This window comes from Meles meles, chromosome X, assembly GCF_922984935.1.
Source record: "Meles meles chromosome X, mMelMel3.1 paternal haplotype, whole genome shotgun sequence".
NCBI classification, from domain to species: domain Eukaryota; kingdom Metazoa; phylum Chordata; class Mammalia; order Carnivora; family Mustelidae; genus Meles; species Meles meles.
Genome location: NC_060087.1, coordinates 34,052,395 through 34,071,858, shown reverse-complemented (window position 1 = coordinate 34,071,858; position 19,464 = coordinate 34,052,395). Strand labels below are relative to the sequence as shown.

At 42.6% G+C, this 19,464-nt stretch overlaps 1 protein-coding gene across 3 annotated transcripts in view; it reads right to left on the bottom strand.

The window, feature by feature from the left end:
* The window catches only part of SYTL5 (synaptotagmin like 5), a 239,461-nt gene that overhangs the window by 7,892 nt on the left and 212,105 nt on the right, over positions 1-19,464 (bottom strand). For all 3 annotated transcript variants that reach the window (XM_045996454.1, XM_045996455.1, XM_045996453.1), the window contains 6 exons: positions 19,147-19,325; positions 17,141-17,240; positions 14,988-15,149; positions 5,758-5,866; positions 4,375-4,510; positions 530-738 (listed from right to left, as the gene is read on the bottom strand). In XM_045996454.1, coding sequence (XP_045852410.1) covers positions 530-738; positions 4,375-4,510; positions 5,758-5,866; positions 14,988-15,149; positions 17,141-17,240; positions 19,147-19,325 — 895 coding nt within the window. The remainder of the gene's footprint in view (positions 1-529; positions 739-4,374; positions 4,511-5,757; positions 5,867-14,987; positions 15,150-17,140; positions 17,241-19,146; positions 19,326-19,464) is intronic.

The following is a 19,464-nucleotide window of genomic DNA, read 5'->3' as shown; positions in this document are numbered from 1 at the left end:
AACTACGCACAGTACCACACAGGTGGGGTTGTTCTTAACAGTACTGACCACAGTGCACACCGACCCTCTGTGTCTGACGTAACTTATGGGATAATAATGAGGGTCTTGGGGGTTCCTGTGCTCCGCCCCCATCATTTCCTTCCAATCTGCCCGGTTGTGGCCGTGACTTGTGACATCAGTGGCATGTTTCCACAATCTGTTTGAACAACATTAGGTGTTATTTTTTTAGGGAGAAAAATGGGTTTCCTTTCAGTTCAACCAGTGAGTCATCTGAGAAGAGGATGAGGTAAAGTCAACCTTGGAAATCATTCTCTCCCCTATCAGAAGCCTGTGCTGTCTCGGTGATCCTCCCCTGAGAAAAACCTGAAACAACATCCACGAAAGTAGTTGACATTCACTTAGACTAAAGTGTAAGTGATATTTTATAAAAGGACTGAATATAAACATTGAAGCTACATGTATATCTCCTACATACTAACCCGCAGGAACCACTAGTCACACACTATCTCAGGGTCCTCAAGTCCCTCACCGGTTCCAGAATTCAAACGAACTCCTCCCAGAAAGATGTTGCTGGAAAAGGCCTCCTTGTCCCAGACAGTAAGTTCTAGGCAAACATTCTTTATATCCTGGGGGTTCAGGCCACTGAACATGAAAGTATGATTCCACTGAGGGTTAACACTCTTCTTTACCACCGGAGTTTTGTGCTTTGTAGCTTTGCTGTCATCTGGGAGCAGGTAGCTGCAAGAGAAAATGCAATCAAGCCACTGGGGAAAACAGAAAATGGCTTCCTTGAGTAGTTATTTCCATTCCCTGTAGTTCTTGGTGCCCGTGTATGTACGTATTTCATTTTTTCTTCAAGGTACTTACGTGCTTACATCTAGATTTAAGTGGAAGATTTTATTGTTTATTTTAAGTAGGACAATAGCAAAATGCCTGTACTCTCCTTTCTAATCCTATTTTGGTCCTTCCCTCTTCTCGAAATGAGAATATCTCCTGTAGTAGGTACTTACAATAAAGAAGACACCCTGCAACACTTAAGATTTCATTTCCTGTATCAAGAAGAGATGCTTATCCCTCGATATTCATTCTCTCCTTACTCTTTAAAAAGACTCTTTTTTTACGTTAGGCACAAGATTGCCCAGAATAAAGACTACATTCCCAGCCTCCCTTGCAGCCAGCATAGCCAATGTACTAAGATCCTGCCCAAAGGATATAGAAAGTGGTTCTGCATGAAATTTCCGAGAATTGTCTTGACAGCTAGAATTTAGATAGGATAGCTGATACTCGAGCAGCGATCTTGGCCATGAGGTGGATACCACACCAAGATAGAAGAAACAAGAGTCCCTAATTATCATGATGTTTTCATCCTGCCCTAGATGGTTTACCCTTTGTCTTTGTATACATGCGAGAGAAAGAAACTTTGCTTTCTGATGCTCTCTTTCCTTTTTAATGGTTTATTTATTTTGAGAGTGAGAGAGAGTGAGCATGTTGGGGAGGGACAGAAGGAAAGGGAGGGAGAGAATCTCAAGCAGACTCCCCACTGAACATAGAACCCTATGCAGGGCTTAATCCCAGGATCCCAAGACCAGTACCCGAGTCAAAACAAAGAGTCAGATGTTCAACTGACTGAACCACCCAGGTGCCCCTTTCTAATGCACTCTTAAAAAAAAAACCCTTTAGGGGCTCCTGAGTGGCTCAGTGGGTTAAAGCCTCTGCCTTTGGCTCGGGTCATGATCCCAGGGTCCTGGGATCGAGCCCCACATCGGGCTCTCTGCTCAGCGGGGAGCCTGCTTCCCTCTCTCTCTCTCTCTGCCTGCCTCTCTGCCTGCTTGTGATCTCTCTGTCAAGTAAATAAATAAAATATTTAAAAAAAAACCCTTTAATATCAACTCCTTTAATATCAACTAAACGGTTGATATTAAACCTTTAATATCAACTAAACGGTTCCTTTAATATCAACTCAATATTTAAGTGTAATTAGAGAGAGAATTTACTAGAAAGTCACTGGCCTTTTTTTCATTATAGAATAAAGATAACATCCTTTATTATCTCTGTTTTGTAAATGTTCAACATGATATAGTGAAGACTATTTCAAAAGATATTAGTCACCCCTGCAAGGCCACAGTGAGGCCATAGGAAAGGAGCCACTCCCTCATCCCATTAGACAGTGGGCAGGAAGAGGCCTGAAAAGGATGGTGGGGCTGGTGAGGCAAATCGCAATCGCAGGGTCCAAATAAAGCATTTCTTTTGTGCTTAAAACTAAAAAAAATGAAGGACAGATGAACTGGGACTCAGGCCCACACATTCACCAGCAGGAAAGCCCCAGATATCTGCTTCACCTTACTACTGGCTTTACCAAAATTAGAATGTGTGAGGGTAAAGGTTTGACTCATTTTCTTACAGAGTCAATTACAGTTTTTAAAGAAGGATTGATGAGAGGAACAATAATGTCAATGACTCAAAGAATTAACCTCATGCCCCAAACCTGTAATAAATAGACAAAAAAATAAAGAAAAAGAAAGCCAAACATAACACTACAGAAACTCATCAACCACAAAGAAAGGGAGCAAGAGAAAACCAAAGGAACAGAAAACTACAAAAACAACCAGAAAACAGTGAACAAATGGCAGTACGTGTCTACTTATTAATAATTACATTTTTAAAATTTTATTAAACTCAATTAACATATAGTATATTGTTAGTTTCAGTGGTAGAATTCAGTGGTTCATCAGTTGCATACAACACCCAGCGCTCATTCCATCACATGTCCTCCTTAATGCCCAGCACCCAGTAACCCCATCCTCCCACCCACCGCCCCTCCAGGGACTCTGTCTGTTAAGAGTTAAGAGTCTCTTATGGTTTGCCTCCCTCTCTGATTTCATCTTATTTTATTTTTCCTTCCCTTCTTCTATGATCCTCTGTTTTGTTTCTTAAATTCCACATACCAGTGAAATCATATAATTACCTTTCTCTGCTTGACTTACTTCACTTAGCATAATACTCTCTAGTTCCAACCACGTCATGGCAATAATTACTTTAAATATAAACGGTCTAAATGCTCCAACCAAAAGATAGAGGATGGCGGAATGGACCAAAAAACCCCACAAGATCCATCTATATGCTGCCTATAAGAGACTCAAGTGAGACCTGAAGATACATACAAGACTGAAAGTGAAGGGATGAAAAAAATCTTACCATGCAAATGGAAGCAAAAAAAAAAAAAAAAAAAGCAGCTGCAAAAACAATATTTATATCAGACCAAACTGAGTTTAAAACAGACTGTAATTGGGTGATGGGCATTAAGGAGAGTATCCCTACGATGGGCACTCTGTGTTATATGCAACTGACAAATCACTGAATGCTACATCTGAAACTAATGATGTACTAGAAGTTGGCTAACTGAATTAAAACTAAAAAAATTAATTAAACAGACTATAACAAGAGACAAAGAAGGGAAGTACATAATGATAAAAGGATCAATCCAACAAGAGGGTGTAACAATTGTAACTATCCATGCATATAATATTGGGACACCTAAATACCTAAAACAAATATTAATGGACATAAGGAGAGAAATTAATGGTAACACAATAGCAGGGACCTTTAACACCCTACTTACATCAATGGATAGGCATCCCAGCAGAAAATCAATAAGGAAAATGTGTCCTTGAATGACACATTAGGCAAGATGGACATGACAGATGTACACAGAATGTTCCATTCCACAACAGAATATACGTTCTTTTCAAGCACGTATGGAACACTGTCCAGAATACATCACATGTTAGGCTACAAAATAGGCCTCAATAAACTCGAGAAGACTGAGATCATACCATGCATTTATTCTGACCGTGATGCTATGAAACTAGAAATCAAGCACAAGAAAAAAAAACTGGAAAAAAGAAATATGCTGTCCCCAAAACACTCTCCAGTCACTATCTCCGGGGAGGGTGCTCTGAAATTTCTACTTTTTACGATTTCCCCTAAGAGAGCAAAATATGAAGGATCCAATATTCTTATTGTTGTTTATTGCCAGTACCAAATGATAACAAAGCACAATATAAATATATCACACAGAGAAAATCATATTTTCTCCTCCTTTGAGAAATGAATCTCACAGGAAAATCTGCCAGTATTGATGGTGAGAATGATGGGAAATCCTGAGATATGCTGGAAGCAAGGGAAAAACTAGAATTAGCAGCCCCCTCTCTTCCTGTTGTTTCAGATCTAAAAGCCAGCATTTAAGGGTAGCTTTCTCCTTGTCCATTTAGAGTAAGATGAACACAGAAGTCTCACAGCCACCCCTGTCTCATGGGTCACAGAACCTCTCATCTCCCATTAAGTATCTTCTAAGATGAGTTAGAACAAAATTACCCCTTCACAAAGCTATCAGAAGTGCCTCCTGACTTCACCGCTGTCAAATTCTTTGCCTCTTTGATGAACACTTCCAGTATTCCTCCACAGATTATGGGTGACTCCTTCTTCTTTCCCCTTTTGAAGGTCTTCTTTCCTGCATCAGCCATCAAAATGAGAGAGAGAAGGAGGGAGGAAGAAAGGAAGGGAGAAGGAGGGGGAAGGGAGAGAAGGGAAGAGAGAGCAATCATGGGTTCCATTTCAATATTCACAAAGAAAACCTGCCAAGATTTATTTCATTTGCTGACTGAACTGGGTCTTTATGTTATTGTGTTTTTCCATGATTTATTCAAATGTTTCTACCCCACCAGATTCCTTCTGGATAGGTCTTTCATTTGTGTTTGTTGCCAAAAAAAAAAAAAGAACAAATAAATGTAAAACTGTAAATACTTCCCAACAAGGAATACCTTTTTACAGGGTATAGAGGAACAAAATGGAAACGAATCTAAGAGCTGCCTGAGCCATATTCTTGCTCTCAGTGAGAATAGCTACAGAGAAAGCCACACAGAAGTGCCAAGACTCCAAAAGAGAAAATTCCATAACTTCCTTCTTGGCTGTTTTAGTCTTATAAATTTAGAACTGTGCAAAGACCAGCTCTAAAGGCTATACATGGCCCAGGCACAACTATGTTTTTGATTGAGAGACAACTCCCCCCACGTCACATTTTTATATTGAGGAAATGGCTCAATGTGAGTAATAACCACAGCCACCACCTTTATTCCGTACTGCTTTAGGCACTTTCCATGAATGAACCTATTTAATCCTTGCACTATCCCTATGAAGTGAGGAAAGGGAGGCTAAGAGGCAGTGAATTACTTGCACAGGGTCACACTGAAGAGGGTGACAGTGAATGGAAGGCTAGGGAAGGCTGCCTGGATCAGTTGATGGCAGAAGGCCAAAAGGACTTAAAAGTTGACTCCATCTGGATTTTTCCTTTACATCCTGTGTTCTAGGTCAACTTCTTCCCCAAGACTCCCTGAGTAACTGTGACTGTCAGAAATCTATACAGCAGCTTTTTACAACTCTCCTCTCCGCAGACTGTACTCCTCCCACCTCCCCTCTCCATCCTGGGGAAGATTCTAGATCTCTGGGATTTCCAGGAAACAAATACAACCAGTAACCCTGGTTTCTAGTATAAACTTTGTCCTTTACTTGTAGAGATCCTGCCCCCTTCCCCATTTATAGGATATACTTCTCAACTCTCTTCCAAGACAGTGACACCCAACCCTTTACATTTTCATCTGTGTAATGCCAAAGTAACGTAATCCAACCAATTCCTGATCCCTGTTACCATACATCTAGACACAGAATGCCCATGGTCAACGTCATTGATTTTTACTCTACCTTGAACTTGTTCTAGAGGAATCATCAGGTTCTCCTCTGGGGGGATGTAACGTAAAACAACTGTTAGCTCTCCTTTATAGTGAAGGCCTATGTCTGCAGCGAATTCCACCTGGCCCAAGGGAGACAGGTGAAGAGAAAAAGTGAGAATGTTTGGTTTATTATTTTGTAACCCATGTTTGAATGGCCTTATCATATTTACTTGTTGGTTTAAATATGACAATCCATTCCTATTCAACTGTTAGCACTTACTGGTTTAAGATATGCCTTAGGTAAGAAAAGAGAGAGGCCAGAAAACGTTGTATTCTTCATACAAAAGGTATTTGTGTATAACATTTAACATTAAAGTAAAAGGAATTTGAGAGGAGATATATGACACACGTGTGGTCATCAGTGGCTACTGACTGCCTGTGGTGCAATGAGGACCGGAACCCATCACTGAACATAAGAGTTCGGGGTATGAGGCACAAATAAAGATGCCACGGAGAACAGCTCCAGAAGATACGTCTCCCTGTCTGCTCTTGATGTCTCAAAGCTTTCCTAAGTGACCAAGAGGGAGAAATAGCCAGGAATGCGTGATTCACATTGGGCTGCCCAGCCACCAATTATAAAAAGCTATATTGTAATTCCCATGATTAAAATTTGATGTGGAAGGCCACCTGGGTGGCTCAGTTGGTTAAGCATCTGACTCTTGGTCTCAGCTCAGGTCTTGACCTCAGGGTCATGAGTTTAAGTCTCGCACTGAGCTCCACACTGGGCATGGAGCCTCCTTAAAAAAAATTCAGTGTGGAAAAACTGGTTTACTCAAACATTGTTGGTGAGAATGTAAAATGGTGTAGCCACTCTGGAAAACGGTAGGGCAGTTTCTTATAAGACTAAACATACAGATACCATACAACCCAGCAACTGCACTTTTGGGCATTTATCCCAGAGAAATGAAGGATTATGTCCACATAAAAACCTGTACACAAATATTCATATCATCTTTCTATGGACTAGCCCCGAACTGGAAATGGACTAGATGACCTTCAAGAGGAGAGGTGGCTGGTGCAACAAGGTGTGGTACAGCCATACCATGGACTACTGCTCAGCAGTAAAGAGGAATGAACAGACAATATACAAGACAATTTGGATGAACCTCTACTGAATTACGCTGAGTGAAAAAGCCAGCTCAAAAGGCTATATACCATACAATTACATTTAAATGACAGTCTTGAAGTGACAAAATAATAGATATGGAGAACAGATTAGTGGTCTCTGGAGGTAAGGAGGGGTGTCAGGAGGGAGGTGGGTGTGGCTATAAAAGATCACAAGAGATCTTTGCGATGATGGAACTGTTCTGTATCTTGGCTATAGTGACAGATAAAGGTATAGATGTGATAAAATTGCATAGAACACAGACAGACAGACAGACACACACACACACATACACACACACACAAATGAGAAGTGAGGAAGTCTGAAGAAGATGGGTGCATGGTATCAATGTCATCACTCCAGGTGTGGCATTGCTCTATAGCTTTGCGAGATGCTACCATTGGGGAAAACTAGGTAAAGGGTACATGAGATCTCTCTGTATTACTTTTTACAATTGAATGTGGCTCTGTAATCATCTTAAAATCAAAAATTTCAGTTCAGAAATTCAATGTGAACACATACCCAGAGCCTTTGTTCTGTAAGTTTCCTAGTTGCCATTGAGTCAACTCAACTGACTTTTTATAAAAGGGGTAAGAAAAGTAGTATATTTTCTTTGGCCTTTCCTTCAGGAACCTGGCTCCTGGGTGCTGAGTCAAGGGCTGGAAACTACTGTCTTCCGAGAGGGTAGACCAGAAGAATTTAGAAATCCCCAAACTCAAATAGAGAAGCAAGAGGCTGTTCAAGCCCCAGCAAAGGATGATGGAAACCATTACCAGGCAAAGGAATCCTTACCTGACTTTGCTCTTGGTTGGTGATAAAACTTAATCAGTAAAGGTGGGAAAATCATTTGAAGTATTTTATTCAACCCTTTTTTTTTTAAAAAAAAGATTTGATTTATTTATTCGACAGACAGAGATCACAAGTAGGCAGAGAGGCAGGCAGAGAGAGAGGAGGAAGCAGGCTCCCTGCCGAGCAGAGAGCCCGATGTGGGGCTCGATCCCAGGACCCTGGGATCATGACCCGAGCTGAAGGCAGAGGCTTTAACCCACTGAGCCACCCAGGTGCCCCTTATTCAACGTTCTTGCAAGGGGCAAACATGAGATTAGACAGTGAAACAGACTATCCATCTAATTTTTAATCTAAGTCACATGCCTTGTAAAAAGGACTTTTCTTGTTTTGACAGTTTCAGTACATTTTACTTTATGTGAATGTCACAAATGGAAAGTTATAATGGCCGTTACAGCAAAGTAAAGAAGTCATTACTTTTTCAGTGCTATAGCCAATGAGCTACAGCTCATTGGTGTTTATCCTTTCTCTTTGGACCTGAGTGGACCTTGTGATTGGTTTGACCAGGAGACCATGGCAGTGACAATGTGCCAGTTTCTGGGCCCCAAGCCTGAGATGAACAATTTCTACTTCCTCTCTTAGAATGAACATCCTTGCGATGTTCCCACTGAGGACCCATGGTGTTGAGGCCCAAGCCACAGAAAGAAGCCACATGTAGGTGCTCTGGTTGGCAGTCCTAGCTGAATTCCCAGTTGGCAGCTAACAGAAAGTGTATAAAAATTAACCAATGCTGGCTCTATTTGCTTTTAGCTGAGAGCTTTCGATGGGAAAATATGTTGGTAGGAAAAAGTGATGTGTGCAGGTGTGTGCATATTCGTAGAGGTTAGAACATCCAATACTGGGATTTTTTAATGTTCCATTGGTCTTTAGCGTATCTTAATTAAAATATACTGGTGATTTTCTATAAATACAGTCTTGAAATCTTATAAGAGTAGAAAAAAATAAAGATGAAGACTTGTAGCATTATAATCACATACAGAAGAAATTCAAGGGAGGGAGTCATCCCACAGCCTGTGCATAGCTAATATCTTGGGATAGTTTTGATATTCTTGCAAGGAAATTCCAAGGCAATGTCTCATCTCCTGACATACCACCATTTTACATCATCCAACCACCTTTTGCTCTAAAAAAGGTAGAATTCAATTCAATTAAACTCATTCAATCCTATCATCACATACGGGATGCCTTCTTGTAGTAATGTTTTGAAGGCATTTTGCTAAGTGTTGCAGGGGCATATAAGACACAGACCCTACTGAGCTTTCAATCTATCCAGGAGACATATATTCAATAGAAGCTCTATAAATCTGCCCTTACTTAACTGACTCATCAGATTAATGTTCTCTATTCCCAGTGAAGAGACCATGCATGCATCCTGTCAGTTGAACTGTATGCTCACCAAAAGCCAGCTGCATTCATCTCCCAGGTTCTCTATGCCGGACATGTTTGTGGTTCTAATTATATAATTTAATATCAGTAAACTAAAGAATGCAAAAAGACAGCTACTACTAGAAACATTAAGCTGAATAGTTTCAAAGAACTAAGTATTTGAAAATAAATTTGCTATTGGATTACATTTGGGCTCAAAGCTGTAGAAGATTAAAAAGCAATCATGAATATTTAGAAAGCTTTTATATTTGGTTTACTTTGAAAGCACTCTCAAGTTCCTGCTATACTTTAGAAAAGCTCAAACAAGAAACTACTGATTAGAATGCACTAGGGTCAGAATTTAAGCCAGGAAGATAAGACGGAATTCTAATCACCGAAACTATACTCAAGCAAAATGAATTATCCCTATATTCAAAGACTTGAAAATCAATGCATATTTGGTTTAAGTTAAAATAAATGATTAAGAAATGCACTGCGGTGTGTATGTTTGTGTAAGTGTGATTTCTGAACTGACCTACTATTGTAAGGTCAGTTCTGACAAAGGATGACAGTTGTTCCAATATAGGTACAAAGAAACTATTGTGGGAAGAGAGAGAATCACCTAGATTGGGATAAAGGGGTGGCCTTTATCACAATGGGAGATAGGATGACTGATAAAGAGAGGATGGGAAGAAGGTCAGTCTGGGTTAAGAAAACACTATGATCAAAATACAGTTGGGACTGTGTAAAATGTGTTTAAAAGCTGGTGGGAAGTCAGGTTTAATTGATCAGAGGTTTGTATGAAGGGAGGTGATAGCAAGGAAGACAAAACGGGGTTCTACTCTGGGTTACCCAGAAGACCCTAAGACACAAATTTATCTTAGTGTGTTTTATTAGGATGGGGAGTGGGGAAGTGGGACCACAAAGTCAAGGAGGCTTAAGAAGGTTGTGGTATCAGGCAAAGGTTTATGAGGTGTAGCTTTTTCTCAGTTCTGCAAGGGAGCTTTGCAGACAAGGCAGATCACATCTCTGAGCGCTGTCTCAACCAGAGACAAGAGAATGGAAGTGTTGATGACACTCCTTTGGCCATCAGTTACTGATCAAGGGCTCTGCCCTCCACTCCTCAGAAAACTTAAATACCCAGGCTCTTCTGGCTCTTCATGCCCACAGACCAAGCCCACATCAGCACCCAGAGGGCTCCTCTCCTACGAAGACTGGCAGGTGCTGGCTGGTGTGAGCAAAAGCCATGGGGAGCCACATACGAACGATGTTGGGGATCCAGGTAGAGCACTGACATCCTCCTCTGTTACAGAAGGCGGGGCCATATCAAGGAGCACTGAAGTGCCAGGATGATGGGTCAAGATTTATTCAAACCATATGCAAAAGTAGTAGGGAACCAGTGAGGGTATCTGACTGAGCAGGGAGTATGGCGTCACCAGGGAACCCCCATTATCTTCCTTTTCAAAAGAGCGATCCACATTACATCAGAGTTGGAAGCAGAGTTCCCAGTACATTTTCAGGTCTACTAAGGTGGGGGTAATAAATTGCGGACAGGAGTCTGCCCAAACCACCAGTTACAGAGAGCCTTTTGGCTCAGGAATAAGTTCACAGAAACTTGCATCGACTCTGCCTGAAGGCAGAACACAGATTTCCTTGGAAAACATTCGAGCTTGCTGTTGATTTTCAAAGCTCCTTTTTTTTTTTTTTTATAATAGCACCTTCTGGGAAGACATGAAAGGCAATTCATACTGACAAACCCTTCTTGTCTAACTACCTAATATGCCTTTCAGAGAGATAATGAGTTACAGCTAATAAACAGTCTCATGTCACGCAGTAAAATGGAAGTCATACTGTGAAACTACTTTACAGGATGCTTAACAGCTTGAGATCTTCCTCTGTCCACCCCAGCCTCCTCACTGGCTTAGGGCCATAAGACCTACCAAAACCAAAGGTGGGGTCAAAGGACATTCGCTAGCGCAGAGTCAGTAAGAAATAAGGCACTGTGTCTTTCCAGTATTCCCACTGCAAAGGGATATCACTATTTCCGAACACCGAAGGACTGCTGATCCTGATCCTCTGTCACTAAGGAAATTGGTCCCTGTAGCTCACACTTCACCTCTCCCACTGGATAATCTACAAGGAAACATCGAGTGTCCAAGGCTGCTCATACCCTAGCCAGAGCTGCTGAAATGACTACTGCCTTGAAGGCCCTGAGACAGGAAACTGAAAACGAAGTGACGCTTCCCAGAGTTGGCTGATACCCCAGCACCCAGAGCCCAGCCCAGCCAGAGGATGAGCCACCAATGAAGAGAAGACAGCCTACGGAGTATGTTGCATCTGTCTTCCCCACTTCTGGAAGGCATGGTGTCCAAACAAGGCTGAGTCTGCGGGCTTTCCTCTCTATGTGTCAGAGACACATATACACAGCCCCCGTGGGTCAGAGACCTCATGTGTGCATCTGTGTGTCATTTTTTCTTGGAAGAGAAGGACGACAGGGATTAGAGACACAAATCTAGGGGCTTCTGGGGGGCTCAGTGGGTTAAAGCCTCTGCCTTCGGCTCAGGTCATGATCTCAGGGTCCCGGGATCGAGCCCCGCATTGGGCTCTCTGCTCAGCGGGGAGCCTGCTTCCCCACCCTCAGCCTGCCTCTCTGCCTACTTGTGATTTCTCTGTCAAATAAATAAAATCTTAAAAAAAAAAGAAAAAAGACACAAACCTCTAAGGGGTTCCCCAGAAGCTCACTGTGAAGTGAGGATTCTTATGCACTGCCTTATTAAGAATTGTTCCCAGAATAGACCAGGGAAGGGGTGACAAGGACGAAGGTTGGGGAAGGAGAGGAGGCCATGCAAGGGGGTAGCCTGATCTGGTGGGAAAGCTGTAGAGTGTAAGTAAGGCCTTGGGGCGCCACTCCCTTACCCCCCCACCACTCTCAGTAAGGGAACTGGGCTTTCAGACTCCCCAATGTATGAGTTATTGGCAAAGGACTGCCTTGTGAGAGGTGGTACGTAAGCTCCTAGGAGCTTTGGACTCCCTGCTTGTGGAAAAAGCTACAGTAGTCTGGAACAGTCTTCTAAACAGTCTCAGGTGAAAGCTGTTAGAGGCCAAACTCCTGACAGTCATGGTTAAAGGAATCCAAGGGGATCTGGCAGAGGACCAAGGAGTTCCAGACGTTACACTCAATCAGAACTTTTCTGCCTTGAGCAGCCTGAGAGCTATCCCTTATGACAGAAAGTGAAATCACTCAGTGGCAATGTGAAGGTGATTACCCAGCAAGTGGCTGGTCCCTAAGCACAGAGGATGCACCTGGAAGAGTTTAGATAACATCCCAGGGCAAGTCCTTCCACCATTTCCAGGAAACTGACTGGAACATTCCAAGCTGTTTTCCAAAGAGCCCCTATGTGCTTTAATGTTACGTTTATGACAGATCAGTTATTTTCAGGTACTAAAATGAACGTTACTTGTTCTTCATCTACATCATGCTTCATATAATATCTTGGACATTTTCTAACTATGAGTCTGTGGTGCCCGTCTATTACACACAAGTGCCAGGAGACTGCTGAAGTCAGATTAAGTGCTCTCCTTCGTGGTAAGGCTTTTCATTCCATTCCAAGAGACTCCGTGTTTAATGACTGATTATTTCCCACAGTTAACATCAAGGGGATATTATACTATTGAGGACTTATTTCTTGTGACTTTTGTGCTTCTTATCATATTTACGTTAGTCAGAGGCCTGCAGTTATTTTATGTTTAAGGACTTTTATTATATTTTATTATTAATTTTACCCACAGCCCAGTTATACTTCCCAAAGATTTCTCATGATTACACCAAGCTTGAGGTCCGTAGTTCTAAAAATCTACCAGAAAATTGTGTTCAGCTTCTGAGCCTCGATCTCAGATACAACGGAAACGATGATACTTACATCTCCCGATGTTTGTCGTGGACACTGCATTGCTGATGATGATCAATGCACGTGTTGCTGTCTAGCTTCCACTCACCATTGTTTTAGAACTACTATACCTGGGTTTCCTTTGGGGAAATACTATCTTCAGGACAGGGGTATGTTCTGACTGTCTTAAGTCAGCCAGTACATCTCACATCCCTGGCCGCCCACGGCAGTTAGCTCAGGGTGAGCAAATGATGTCATCAGAGTGAGGAGAACCAGGCCCAGGGTGCTGAATGGACTGCTGGAAGAGGAGGACATTTTTCCTCTCCCCGACTGTGTAGTGTAAGGAGGAGGGGCTCGCATATATTGTAATGTCCAAGAGAATCATACAGGAGCTAGTGAGGGAGACCAACCACACGGAGTCTCAAAATGAAGCCAACACAGAGAAGAAAGACCAAGGGGCACCTGGGTGGCTCAGTGGGTTAAAGCCTCTGCCTTCGGCTCAGGTTGTGATCCCAGGGTCCTGGGATCGAGCCCCACATCGGGCTCTCTGCTCAGCAGGGAGCCTGCTTCCCTTCCTCCCTCTCTGCCTGCCTCTCTGCCTACTTGTGGTCTCTGTCTGTCAAATAAATAAACAAAGAGAGAGAGAGAGAGAGAGAGAGAGACACACACCAAGAGAATCCAAGGCCTATATATGATGTGAGTTATCTGGGTAAAACCATGTTTGATAATCACTAGCCAATAATTTCCTTGTGTTTTTTGAGTGGTATGAGCCAGGGTTTCTGTCAATCGTGATACAAGGACTGTGATGTAACAGAAACACTACCTAGCCTTTATTGAGAGCTTAAAATGTACCTGACACGGTACTGTGGGCATCACAGAGTGCTTTCCCAAGCTTCACAACGTCCTAGTAAGATATGTTTAAGTATTACCTCACAAATGAGAGCACCAAAGCCTGGGGAGTTAATTTGTCAAATGCCAACAGATAGTCATGAAGCCAGGGCTGAACCCAGGAAGACTGATTTGAGTCTACTATCTTTACCATCATGTTCTTTCTGCCTCTCTGTATATAAAGAACAATCTTCATGGGTGCCTGCATGGCTCAGTGGGTTAAAGCCTCTGCCTTCAGTTTAGGTCGTGATCTCGGGGCCCTAGGATTGAGCCCCACATCAGGCTCTCTGCATGGCGAGAAGCCTGCTTACCAGCCCCCACCCCCGCCTGCCTCTCTGCCTACTTGTGACCTCTGTCAAATAAATAAATAAAATCTTAAAAAAATAAAAAGAACAATTTTTGGATACATCAATGTGACCTTTTTTATCCCACTTTTGACTTAAAAAATTACTATAAATGTAAAGAGACTCCGGTTGCATAGGGCAAATCCAAGGTACTGTTGCTTTAGTTCAGAACACACTCCGTTGCATTTAATTTCTAGAACCAGCTTCAAGACTGTTTTTCTGACTATAACTTAAACCTGGGTTATGAATCTCAAAAGTTGGAATATAGGAAACCAGATACTTTAGCTCCTGGTTGGTTCCTGAGCCAAGGCAAGACCACTCCTGCTTACGTTTGAATTGTGGAGAATGGGGAATAGAGAGAATGTTGAAGACTCTTTGCCTCTATGGATTTATTTTTACCTCCGTGAAATCGAATGCTTTCTCCTTCTGATAGGATAATATAATGTATTCCTTCTTTTTTTCCATCTATGGAGACCTCCAAATGACGAATACATTTTTAGTATTTTATATATATATATATATATATATATATATATATATATTATATGACTATGTGACTTGCATGGTACAGATCGTCTGTATTAAAGAATGAATTCCAAGGAAATGATTTACCTGTCTTATATTATTCCAAAATTAGCTGCACTCATCTGTTCAGATTACCGCTTGAAAATGAGAAGTCTTCAGACTCTCTAGGCCGATGACATAAATTTTGTTCCTAACTTGTCCCATTGCATAACTGTTTGATTAATCTCCAGGCATTTCCTACCTTGGGCTGAAGCACAAACCACTCATCACTTGTATTTTCAAAGTTCCATGAGTCAAAAGGAATCTCCACCTCCCCGAGGAAGCTGTTACGTCCGAATCGATCATGATGCCAGACGGAGAGCTGCAGAGTTCTCGTCTCCAGCTGGGTGTGGCTGATGGTGTACTGCAAACGAGAGTCACAACATCACACTCCACGTGGATGGCTCTGCCCAGTTCTACGACAGGCTGAAATTTACTTTCACCATCTTTCAGGTCATACGCGCTGGTAATATGAACAAAACAAACACAAAAAGCTACCATATTTCTCCTTGTTGGTGCTACAGCTGGAGTTCTAGGCCATACACTTATTTTGTGTTAGACCTTCAACTGAAGGTTATCAGTCAGTTATTTAAGAAAAAGTCAATGAACTTCAAATAGTATATAAAAAGTGTTAAGTAACGATGATTGTCCCCTTTCCAGTTTTACCTGGTTTTCATCTGTGAATCATTTTTTTAAATTAACATATAATGTCTTTTTATCCCCAGGGGTACAGGTCTGCGAATCACCAGGTTTACACACTTCACAGCACTCACCATAGCACATACCCTCCCCAATGTCCATTACCCAACCACCCTCTCCCTACCACCCCCCCGCCCAAGAAACCCTCAGGGTTCTTTTTTGTGTGTGTGTGATATGAATCACTTTTTAAAATCTACTTCATAAGCTTAGTGTTTGCTATATCAACTCTCCAACTTCTCTGTCTTCTTCTAATCATGACGAGAACCCCCAAATCCAGAAAAATACTGTCAGTGAGGAACTTGCAAACAACGAATTTCATCAAGTCTCGCGTAAGTGCGGGAGGGAAGAGACCCGGTACAGAGATGGAGCAGAAAGACAATGTTGCTGGGGTAGCTTCTCCTTTTCAGCAGAATGTGATCCACAGCCACATGCCTATACACCCTTGAACCTCACAACAGGCAACAGGTGGCCAATCACTACCACTGGAGACACACTGCAGACTGTTTCTTGATCTTGGATTTGCTTCTATACCCATCCTTGCTGTTCCTGGCGTGATTGGCTTTGGCTCCCGACTTCTGGAATTTGCCACATCACTCTATCTGTTCTGCTAGGCTCGTCTTTGCTACCTTGTTAGAGCCGCCAGATTCACCCCCTGCCCGTATTCATTCATTCTCATTTTGATCTGTCTTCATATTGGCTCCTGCTTCCAAACACGACCCCACTGATGGATGTCCCCACTCACCAACTTCCTGCTATGGTGGATTCTGACTCCCGCATTCTGGATACAAGGCCCGTACATTTCCCTGCGACTGGCAATAACTTCTACATTCCTGTTTCCCCGGATCTTTCTTACCACGCTAGATTGGTCCAGGGTGGGAGAAGGGGTCATTACACAGAAGCCCATGGGGGAAGTAATGTCTCCAGGAATGGGGCCTGGGTCGTGTCTTACCAGGGCCACTTTCTCTGAGGTTCCTCAAATCCAACCGTGCATCTCCACTGTTCATTAACCACGGGCCTAAATTTAGCCCAACTCTGATATCTGACAAGAAATAGCACAGACTCATGCTGTGGGAGCAGATCGAGGAGTGTGTACAAAGTGACTTGCTAAGATAGTGTCAAAACTGTGACAAACTCCTTTTAAGGGGAACTAGGAAAAAACCTCTTTCCCAAGGGTGAAACATAGTTTTTGACAAGATGCATCAGCTCAGGGGCACCTGGGTGGCTCAGTTAGTTAAGTGAATGCCTTGGGCTCAGGTCATGATTCTGGAGTCCCAGGATCATGTTCCACAACAGGCTCTCAGCTCCATGGGGAGTCTGCTTCTCCCTCTGACCTTCTCCTCTCTCGTGCTCTCACTGCCTCTCTCTCAAGTAAATAAAAAAAAAAAAGATGCATCAGCTCAGATGTAATTTCACTGGATCATCTTTCCATCAGGTGTCACTTTAGCAGCAGCAGAGAAATAAACAGAGTAAAGATGGCTTACAGTTCTTCTTTTCCAAGAACTGTTAGAAAAGCCAAGAGTAGGACACAGATTTATTCAAATCCTACTTTTCTAAAAGATATTTAAACCTGGACATGCAAATCCCCCGTAGTCAATTTTAAACCAATGAGGGTATGAATGGTGTCACTTGAGTGAATATGAGAGAGCCTGTACATACCTTTAGTGTCTCATTGAATTCTGGATTGGTGCCTGTTCTGATCTTGGTCTTGCGCTTATTGTTTCTGGACTTGTCGGGAAGAAGGTACGACTTGACATAACTGTACATCATAAAATGTGAAAGTAATTATTGGGAGACCTCTACTTTGCAAGGAACAGTAAGGCACTTGGGTGAATAAAAGAGGTGAAGGGAACAGGCCATCGGACATGAGAGAACCAAAGAGAATGCAGTCTACATGGCAGAATACCCTAAAATATAACTCCGGGTTTCCAAGAAGAGAGAAGCTGTTAATGTATAGTGATGAAGAGTGTGGGCTCTGACGTCCAGCCAGCCAGGCCTGAATTGCTCCATGCCTCACTGGTTTTGGTAAACTCAAGAACTTACTTAACTTCTCTGTACCTCAGTTTCCTCTTCTGTAAAACTGGGATAGTAAGAGTATCTAACTTACGGCCTTGCAAGCATTAAATTGGTTGATGCATACAGGAGCTGACACGTTATGTCACTCAACAGATGTCATCTGTTCATAGGATCAATGGTCTCCCCAAATACTGTAATGTTCTAGTCCTCTCCATTCTGATGTCAGGACTTCTGATGAGTGGAATCAATGGAAATGTGGAAATGGATGAATGAAGGAAAACAGTGAAAAAGAACTAATAGGAAGTAACAACCCAACGTCACAATAGCTATCCTACCCGACACCTTGTGTTGAGCTATCCCAGGAGCCTCCTGGAGCAGGGGCACCAAGGTAGACTTAGAAATGTACAAGATGTACCAGAGTCCTGAAGCATATCGATCAGGGCTTTAAAAGACCTCCTTCCATGCTACTCTGAATGATTATATTGGTCCTGAAGCCCTTGGATATTTAGCTAAGGAAGGAGGTGGACCAATCTATACTCAGAATCTATACTCCTTTGTCTTTTTTTAAATTTTCAAAACATTTTAAGTAATCTCTACACCCAACGTGGGGGCTCAAACTCAAAACCTTGAGATCAAGAGCCCTACCCTCCACCGACCGAGGCAGTCAGGTGCCCCACTCCTATTTGTCTATCTTTAGACACTTGGAAATAGCTTCTCTGAGCTGTTTATTGGACCTGGGTCACCTGTTACAGAGGAAAAGGATAACCCAACCAGCCTCAGACTGAGGTCCTTGGAAATGCCTGTGTACAACATTAGCCATTGGCCAGCATCTGGAAACTTGGATTTCAGGAGGATTCTCATCACTCCCAGGACAAATGTAAGTGGCTCACTGGGACCAAACTATTTGTTAAAACAATACGGCTGAGGCAGAACACCTGCTTTCCTTCATGGAGACTGGAATTTGGGGACGTGACCAGTTGAGGCTCTAATTGAGCTTCCCCAGTAAACAGCACTGCATGGGTTCTGCTACGACTTGTTGCTGGAGGAACTAAGCACATCCTGTGTGACTCCAGTGGGGGAGGATGCTTGGAAGTTGAAGCCTGGATTCTTCAGAACTTCACCACACATGCCTTTTATCTTTGTGGCTGTGAGTCTTCCTAGTAAATCATCAAGCCTGGCAATGACCTTGAGAGCCCCTGACACGTCTTTCATCTAGCTCCCTTCCAATGTACCTACAGTCCATACCTGCCTCCCCTCTGATACCTGGAAACCCGAGAGCCTCAAATTGTCCTTTTGAGTCATTCAATTGGGCTAACAGCTTGGTGATTTTCTCTGGAGGGTCTCACAGAACAGGATACTCAGCGATCCCGGGGTATGACGACATGTCAGCCAGCCTCTACCTCAGAGTGGCCTCTGGGTAAACTACAAATAGTCCTGAGACGTGCTGACTCATAGCTTTGAAAAAATCAGACAATCACGGACACAACCATTATACATACACTTAGTATTTAGAAGGGTCACACAGGAGGAAAAGGACAGTCGACCTTCTAAGAAGGCTCTGAATCAAGAAGAACGCTAAGACAAAAACCACACACACTGACAAAGAGAGCAGTGATGGAAACAGTCCAAGGAATACGCTGCGTGCTTACGCATCTGTCCTCTGTTTCTTTTCATCTCCTATGGCCAGATTTCTGCAATTCTTGACAAAAATGTAGAGCCCGCCAGTTTTGTAGCAGTAGCTGATGTGGAGAAGGATTTCACCACTGACCTTCACGTTGCCATAGTCTCCTGTTTCACTGTAAACACTCACCATGCTGTTAAGGCTGGTCTGGAATAAACAAGATGAACAGAGGTGTCCAGTGTTATTCTAATTGGCTCTACACAGAAACCACCCCCTTTATTCAATTATAATTCTTATTCTTTATAATGAGCAGCAAAATCTAGGGTGAGTGAAGAAAAAAAATCAC